Below are 9,008 nucleotides of genomic sequence, written 5' to 3'. Positions count from 1 at the left end.
TACACAGCATTTTTGTAAACGGAGGAGCTACAAAAATGGCGACGTAGAAGAAAAGCACACCATGGTCGACCGAGGAGGTGACGACGTTCCTACATCTCATTGGGGATGATAAAATCCAGCGGGAGCTCGACGGAACAACTCGAAATGTGAAAGTTTTCCAGGATGTCTCTGCACAGATGTCTGAACGCGGATTTTCGAGGACTTTCCTGCAGTGTAGGGAAAAACTCAAAAAGATGAAGAGTGAATATCGCCAAGTAAACAACACGAGTGGTGCGGGTAGGAAACACTGGAAGTGGTTCGACTTGTCGGACCAGATTTACGGCCATAGACCGGCCAATGTTGGGAGGGAGGGAGGCCTGGACTCAACGGCTTTACTGAAGTCCCTGCAAGGTACGCTCACTTCTAACAAAGAAGTCTATTTTGTCCTTACATTAATGTTCGACAACCCATGCTTTTATGGAGCTCCGAAGAGCTACATAGCTCTTCTAAGGCAGATAGCCTTAGCTAGAGCTATTGTTTGCTAACACCATATGTGCCATTGTTTACGTTCAGTTTTTCTTTTCTATAGTTGTTGTTGCTATTTAGTATTGTGCTGCAGTAGTTTGTGGAATTAACAAGTCATTTTGCTGTTCTAGATGATTACATTGGGACTAGTGAGGAGGAACATTCCCGAACAACGGGTGATGGCAGTGTTCCGTCCACAACATCGTCATCGAATCCAGAACGGACCCCAACTCGACCACAGACACCAGCCGAAGAACCGACACCAACTCAACCACCGCCGAGTGCCATCACGACACCGCAGCGTGTGGTTCTAGGTAAGAAATAGAAATGGCAAAACGACTGGAATTGTGTTTTTATTTTTTAAACTGTTGTATCTTGTGATCAATAATTGTATGTCCACAACGTAAGAGTAGATTTAACTGGTTTACTTTGGTAACATGCTTCCGGGACTTCCTCATGGGAACGTATACAACAGGCTCTTTTAATACCAAGAGTGAGTTTGCCCCCTGCTGGACAAATGCAATAACATGTAATAATAACACAAGGTAAGATACCACATTTCCCCCCCTTTAAGCTAACAATACTTCCCGAAGGTGGGGGTATAACATACTCCCGTTACACAACATTTCGAGGTACTGACATAAATCATTTCACTTTCAAAGATTAACATTCTAAACATTTCCTTAAAGTGAGAACAGAGAATTATGCTGCTCTATTAATTGAACATCTCTTGATTTATTTAACTAAGTCTTTCAGGTATACAGGTGGCTGTCTCTCGCGCTCTGATCGTCTCACCACGGGTGTAGCAGGCAAGTCCGGCGGGACCGGAGTACACAGAATCACTGGCTCACTTGCAGGAGGTCCTTCTTGCTCGATTGTCACTGGAACCACAGTGTCTCTGTTGGAGTCCAGCAGTGGCTCTAAGGACACGGTGTCTGTCAATCTGGCTCTTACTTGATCCACATGCCGCTTCACGACTTTACCACTTCCAATTATCACTGTATATGACACTGGACCTGATGAGCTGTCGATGACCGCAGGGATCCATTTAGGTCCATAAGAGTAGTTTCTGATGAAAACTTTATCCCCAGGTGTGAAACTTCTCAGTTTCCTGTTTGTGTCATGGGACTGTTTCTGTTTTAGTTGTTTTTGCTGCACTCTTGTTTTCACATCTGGCAGGAGCAGGTCAAGTGCAGATCTGAGTCTCCTTGACATCATCAACTCTGCAGGCGACAGGCCTGTGGTCACGTGCGGTGTGATGCGGTAACTGAACAGAAACCTTGACAGTCTAGTTTGCAATGTTTCACCTTTCATCTTTTTCATCCCCCCTTTGAAGGTTTGGACCGCCCTCTCTGCCAGCCCATTAGAAGACGGGTGAAACGGTGCTGACCTCACATGGCGGATGCCATTTTGTTTCATGAAAGTCTCAAATTCAGTACTTGTAAAACAGGTTCCGTTGTCTGACACCAACATTTTTGGCAGTCCAAAAACATTGAAAGTCTGACGCAGCTTTTCAATGGTCACCTGAGATGTAGCTGACTTCACTGGATAAATATCCATCCATTTTGAGTGAGCATCCACTATCAGTAGAAACATCTCTCCCAGGAAAGGACCTGCATAGTCCACATGAATTCTCGTCCAGGGAGACTCCGGCCACTCCCAGGGATGTAATGGTGCTGATGGTGGTAACTTGTGGTGCTTTTGGCACTCCTCACAAGACTGCACTTCCTTTTCTACATCCTGGTCCATCCCCGGCCACCATACATAAGATCTAGCCAGACCTTTCATCTTTGACATGCTGGAATGTGTTTGGTGCAGTACTTTCAATATCTTTTCCCTGCCTTTGTTTGGTACGATGACTCTGGCTCCCCAGAGCACGCAGCCATCCCTCACACTCAGTTCCTCTCTCCTCTGATGATACGGCTTGAGAGGAGCCTCAGTCACTGAAGGCCATCCCGACAGGACATAACCATGAACTTGAGACAATATTACATCCTTAGCTGTCCAGTGTTTTATTTTGGCTGTGTCCACGAGTGTGTCATCCAGAAGATCAATCATGAGCACTTGTTCTGCGGTCTCACTCTCTCGCACATCTTCCGACAGCGGCAGTCTGCTTAATGCATCCGCATTAGCGTTGTTCTTTCCTGGTTTGTACACAATGTGATACTCATAGGCACTCAGGTGCACCGCCCATCTCTGAACTCTAGGGGAACCCATCTGTGGAATGGGTTTATTTTCGTTGAAGATAGAGATCAGTGGCTTGTGATCTGTATAGATGGTGAAAGTTCGACCATACAAGTACTTGTGGAATTTCTTGATTCCAAATATAACTGCTAAGCCTTCTTTGTCTAGCTGTGAGTAATTCTTTTCAGCAGGCGCTAGGGTACGCAACATGAACCCCAAAGGACGTTCAGTTCCATCGTCCATTACGTGTGATAAAACAGCGCCCATCCCGTAAGGTGACGTATCACATGACATAATTAACTCTCGGTCAGCAGAGTAATGCACCAACACTTCTGCTGAGTTTAACAGGGCCTTTGATTTTTTAAAAGCATCTTCCTGTTTCTTTTGCCATGTCCATCGCACATCTTGTCGCAGGAGCTCATGCAGTGGTGCCAATAGTGTAGCTAAGTTTGGCAGAAATTTGTTATAGTAATTTAGCAAACCTAAGTACGACTTGAGTTCAGTAACATTTGTGGGGTTAGGAGCCTCCATGATGGCTTTGACTTTCCTTTCCACAGGGTGAAGTCCCTGTGCGTCCACTCGATGTCCCAGATATTCCACTTCCTCTTCCAGGAAAGTGCACTTGCTCCTTCTCAGACGCAATCCTGCCTCCTCCAGCTTTGCCAACACTGTCTCGAGGTTCTGCAGATGGTCTTCCACTGCCACGAAAGGAATGCCTCGCAGGAGACCTTCCATTGTCCTCTGAAATATAGCTGGGGCTGATGCTACTCCAAAAGGCAGTCTGTTGTATGTGAATAAGCCTCTGTGCGTATTCACTGTTAAGTATTTCTTTGATTCATCATCCATGAGTATTTGCTGGTATGCATGACTCATGTCCAACTTTGTGAACTGTTTTCCTCCTGTCAGTGCTGAAAACAGATCTTCCATTCGGGGTATGGGGTATTGTTCAAGTGAGGAAACTGTATTTACAGTGAGCTTGTAGTCTCCACATAGCCTTACTGTCCCAACAGGCTTCAGTATTGGAACCACTGGTGCTGCCCATTCTGCATGTTTAACAGGTGAGATTACTCCTTCTTTCAACAATCTGTCTATTTCTTCATCTACTTTGGTGCGCATGGCATACGGGACAGACCTTGGACGGAAGAAACGAGGGACTGAATCAGCCTTTACATGGATGGTAGCTTTCATACCTTTCAGTGTGCCAAGCTCCTCTTTGAAGACATTTTCATGTTTGCTCAGTACTTGCTGCAGCGATTTGTCCTCTGTCTTCAGGTGTTTCAGGACTCTGGATTTGTGTCTGAGCTTGATTTCTTTCCAACTCAGATGTATTTCCTCCAGCCAGCCTCTTCCCAGCAGGCTGGGGCCTTCCCCTTTAACCACAATGAGGGGCAGGTACCGCCTTTGATGTTTGTATTTCACTCTAACAATGGCAGCTCCGACCACATTAACAGGGTCACCTGTATAAGACTCGATGTGGATTTTGGTTGGTCTCAAACATGGACTTGTTGTGTCTTTCCATAGTCTTTGGAATGTCTGTTCATTCATTATTGTGAGACTACAGCCAGTGTCTATTTCAAAGTTAACAAACTTACTATCCAGCTTCACTTCAACCATGTATGGGTCTACTCGTCTCAGGTGCACTTCACTCATGCGTCCCAATCTGAACCTCATCTTATTCAGAAAGAATGTATCTTCTTCTGAGCTATCACTTTGGCTCTGTTGCTCTTGTACTTTATGAGAACGGTGATATGTGGTTTGCCTCCTTTCTCTCTTTGGGTCTGCATTTTTGTTGCTGTTTCCATTCTGTGTAGATCTACTACGACAAGCTCTGGCAATGTGTCCTATTTTACCACATGCATGACATTTCTCTTGTTTAAACTTACAGTCTGCTGCTTCATGCTTGGTTCCCTTGCATCTGTAACACTCTTTGGTAGGTTCTCTGTGTGCATAAGCCTCCTGTGGCTTTTTATCCATTTTGAAGCATTTAGCTGTGGCCCCTTGGTTTTGTATCTCCTGTGCATTTTTATTTGCAGTCTCTGACGCCACAGCAATTGACAATGCTTTTTCAAATGTTAAATCCGCTTCTGATAAGAGTCGTCTCTGAATCCGATCTTCATTTATTCCACAGACGATCCTGTCTCTCAACCTCTGCTGCAAAGTGTTACCATAGTTGCAATCCTGCGCTAACCGACGCAGCTCAGCCACGTATTCCATTACTGACTCATTGGGCTCACGGTTGCGGGAGTCAAACTTGTACCTTTGCACAATTTCACTCGGCTTTGGGTCAAAGTGATTTTTTTAGCAGCTCCACAAGTTGTGTGTAAGTATTATCCTTGGGCTTATCCGGACTGAGGAGGTTTTTCATAAAGCTGTATGTTGATGATCCCACAACACTTATTAATATATTGTTGTTCTCTACCGTCCACCAGGCGCCTTGGGGGACTTCTTGGAGGAATTAGATCATCTCCTCTCACACATCCCTGAAACTGGCCCTCCCGCTGTACTTCTCGGAGACTTCAACCTCCAGATGGGGAAGATAGACGAACTAACATCTCTGTTAACCGCCTTTGCTTTCTCACTCTCTCCGTCCCCACCGACTCATAAAGCTGGCAATGTCCTTGATCTCATATTCTCAAGGAACTGCGCTACTTCTAACCTCTCTGTAAACCCGCTCCACACATCCGATCACTTCTTCATTTCATTCTCTCTATCCCTTTCCAAACATAACAAACTAATCTCTTCCCATCCTACACTTGTCCGCCGTAACCTTCGCTCCCTCTCTCCCTCTACCTTTGCCTCGTCGGTGCTCTCAGCCCTCCCTTCCTCTGACTCGTTCCAACTCCTGCCTCCAAACTCTGCTGCAGAAACTCTCCTCTCTACTCTCTCATCCACTCTGGACTCGCTCTGTCCTCTGACATCTCGGCAGGCTCGTCAGTCCCCTCCGGCTCCCTGGCTAAATGATGCACTGCGTGCTAATAGAACCGTCCTTAGGGCAGCAGAGCGGAAATGGTGGAAATCCAAACACCGTGACGACCTCCTAACCTATCAAGCTCTCCTCTCCTCTTTCTCTGCTTCGATCTCTCAGGCAAAAATCACTTTCTTTCAAGATAAGATCCAATCTTCCTATTCCAATCCTAAAAAACTATTTTCCATCTTCTCCACCCTCTTGGACCCTCCAAAAGCTCCTCCCCCCTCCTCACTTCTGTCAAGCGACTTTGTTACCCACTTTGAAAAAAAGGTTAATGATATTCGCTCTTCTTTTTCTGACTCACCTTTACTCACCGCTGGGTCACCAGACCTTCCTTCCACCAACACACTAACCTCCTTTTCCCCTCTCTCTCCAAGTGAGGTTCTTACCCTCATTACCTCTGCCCGCCCTACCACCTGTCCTCTGGACCCTATCCCTTCAAACCTCCTTCAGACTATCGCTCCTGATATTCTACCGTTTCTCACCCATTTCATCAACACTTCTCTAACTTCTGGTCACTTTCCAAACAGTCTCAAGGAGGCAAGAGTAAACCCTCTCCTAAAGAAACCCACTCTCAACCCGTCTGATGTTATAAACTACAGGCCTGTCTCTCTCCTCCCGTTCCTGTCTAAATCACTTGAACGCGCTGTCTTTAAACAACTCTCCTGTTATCTCAATCAGAACAACCTTCTGGATCCGCACCAGTCTGGTTTCAAGGCAGGTCACTCCACAGAAACTGCTCTCATTGCTGTCACGGAGGAACTGCACACTGCCAAAACTGCATCCCTCTCCTCTGTCATCATCCTGTTGGACCTGTCTGCTGCATTCGACACGGTGAATCATCAGATCCTCCTTCGCACTCTCCAAAAACTTGGAGTTTCTGGCTCTGCACTTTCCCTCCTCACCTCATACCTGAAAGACCGTACCTACAGGGTGATTTGGAGAGGGTCTGAGTCCGACCCTTGTCAATTAACTACGGGGGTCCCTCAGGGCTCTGTTCTTGGTCCCCTCCTCTTCTCCTTGTACACAAACTCGCTCGGATCAGTCATTAGCCCGCATGGTTTTTCTTACCACTGCTACGCTGACGACACCCAATTAATTCTGTCCTTTCCCCGCTCAGAGACCCAGGTCGTCGCACGCATCTCTGCTTGTCTAGCTGACATCTCTCAGTGGATGTCTGCTCACCACCTCAAACTCAACCTTGACAAGACTGAGCTGCTCTTCCTCCCGGGAAAAGATTGTCCAACTCTTGACCTGACAATCAACATCGGCACCTCAGTTGTTTCCCCGACTCAGACTGCAAGGAATCTGGGTGTGACCCTAGATAACAACCTGTCCTTCACTGCAAACATCGCTGCTACAACCCGCTGCTGCAGATACACGCTTTACAACATCAGGAAGATACGTCCCCAGCTGACTCAGAAAGCGACTCAGGTTCTGGTCCAGGCTCTCGTCATCTCACGCCTAGACTACTGCAACTCCCTCCTGGCTGGTCTACCTGCATGTGCCATCCGACCTCTGCAGCTCATCCAGAATGCAGCGGCTCGTCTGGTTTTCAACCTTCCTAAATTCTCCCACACCACTCCGCTCCTCCGCTCCCTTCACTGGCTTCCGGTAACTGCTAGAATCCACTTCAAGACACTGGTACTTGCTTACCGTGCTGCGAATGGATCTGGCCCTTCCTACATCCAGGACATGGTTAAACCGTACACCCCAGCGCGTGCACTACGCTCTGCATCAGCCAAACGACTCGTTGCGCCCTCGCTGCGAGGGGGACCCAAGTTCCCATCGGCGAAAACACGTGGGTTTGCTATCCTGGCTCCAAGATGGTGGAATGAGCTCCCCATTGACATCAGGACGGCAGATAGCTTGCACATCTTCCGGCGCAAACTGAAAACTCATCTCTTTCGACTCCACTTCGAGCGTTAGAACGATTAACGAAGCACTTTTATACCAATAAAGGACTGGATTACCTAAAGCCAGTTGAGTAGCACTTGAAATGTTTGGCTCTATGAAACCTGATATACTTATATGATTCTGTTTTCTTCAAGGTTGTGTCTTCCTGGTCGAATGTACTTATTGTAAGTCGCTTTGGACAAAAGCGTCAGCTAAATGCAATGTAATGTAATGTAATGTAATGTAATATGGCTCTTTGTCTGTCTCCATTATCAATTTCATTAGCCTCAAAAAACTGTTCCAATACCTCACAGTATTCTTCCCACTTCTGATGTTTTGCATCAAAAGGTGCCAGCGTGCCAATCATTGCCATTGTGTGTCAATGAATCCTCTCCTCCACCCGCAGACGTTGCTAATAATTTGAGCTAGCTGCCACTAACGACCCAAACCTGCATGTAAGGTGCTAACCAGTCCGTTCGGCATGTCCTCTTTGATCCCGTCTTGATCCTTGTCTTAATCCTCTTCTTAATCTTCGTCGCCAATAATATGTTGTATCTTGTGATCAATAATTGTATGTCCACAACGTAAGAGTAGATTTAACTGGTTTACTTTGGTAACATGCTTCCGGGACTTCCTCATGGGAACATATACAACAGGCTCTTTTAATACCAAGAGTGAGTTTGCCCCCTGCTGGACAAATGCAATAACATGTAATAATAACACAAGGTACACATAAACCACATAAACCTTGGATCATCCATCGTCAGTTATTAAAATAAGCTATACCACTGTGTGGAAATGCTCTGTTACAAGTAAAGTATTGGCTAGTAAGCAGCTAGTACAGTTGTGTGTGTGTGTGACATCCTATCATATACATATATGTATATTCATTATCAACAGGCTGGACATAATGTAATTCACTTTCACAATCATTGTAAACATCTAGGGCCAGAACTTTCTTTAGTTCACCTTACTGTTGTTCTGTTTATACATGTTATTCTTATATCCTTGTGACCTGTACCTGTGGTTTTTCCTTATTGCTAATTATTATCTTATTGTCACCCAGGCAAGAGGAAACGAGGAGGAGAGGATCGGGCCCAGCTGGAACGGCACCATGAACAGCACATGGCCCAGCAGGAACGGCACTTGGACTGGGCCAAAGCGTCTGCTGAGCGGAGATGGGAGTTGGATGCGGCCTTGAGAAGGGAGGAGGCCGTCTTGAGAAGGGAGGAGGCCGTCTTGAGAAGGGAGGAGGCCGTCTTGAGAAGGGAGGAGGCCGCTCAAGCAGAGACCTTCAACCTAGCCTTCCTGCGCACTCTTGGCGAGGTGCTAGGGGGACTGGGCAGCCGACGTGGCCCGTCTCCTCCGTGATACTTCAAATAACCTTAATAGTTATTGTACATATTATATATATTTTATCTAGTTAATATTTAAATGCAACATTTGTACTTTCTTG

The 9,008-nt window shown here is 46.3% G+C and overlaps 1 protein-coding gene across 1 annotated transcript; it reads right to left on the bottom strand.

Moving 5' to 3' along the window:
• Positions 1 to 937: 937 nt before the first annotated feature.
• On the bottom strand, positions 938 to 5,046 carry LOC117538683 (uncharacterized protein K02A2.6-like). The gene has a single exon (XM_034204565.1). It carries the CDS (start codon positions 4,900 to 4,902, stop codon positions 1,240 to 1,242), a length of 3,663 nt encoding a protein of 1,220 aa, XP_034060456.1. The 5' UTR covers positions 4,903 to 5,046; the 3' UTR covers positions 938 to 1,239.
• Positions 5,047 to 9,008: the final 3,962 nt, after the last annotated feature.

Source organism: Gymnodraco acuticeps, unplaced genomic scaffold (assembly GCF_902827175.1).
Source record: "Gymnodraco acuticeps unplaced genomic scaffold, fGymAcu1.1, whole genome shotgun sequence".
Taxonomy (NCBI): Eukaryota; Metazoa; Chordata; class Actinopteri; order Perciformes; family Bathydraconidae; genus Gymnodraco; species Gymnodraco acuticeps.
This window is presented reverse-complemented; position numbering and strand designations above follow the sequence as displayed.

What these genes read in the sequence shown, in the direction of transcription:
- LOC117538683 (XM_034204565.1), bottom strand. Translation starts at nt 4,902, where the DNA reads ATGGAATACGTGGCTGAGCTGCGTCGGTTAGCGCAGGATTGCAACTAT.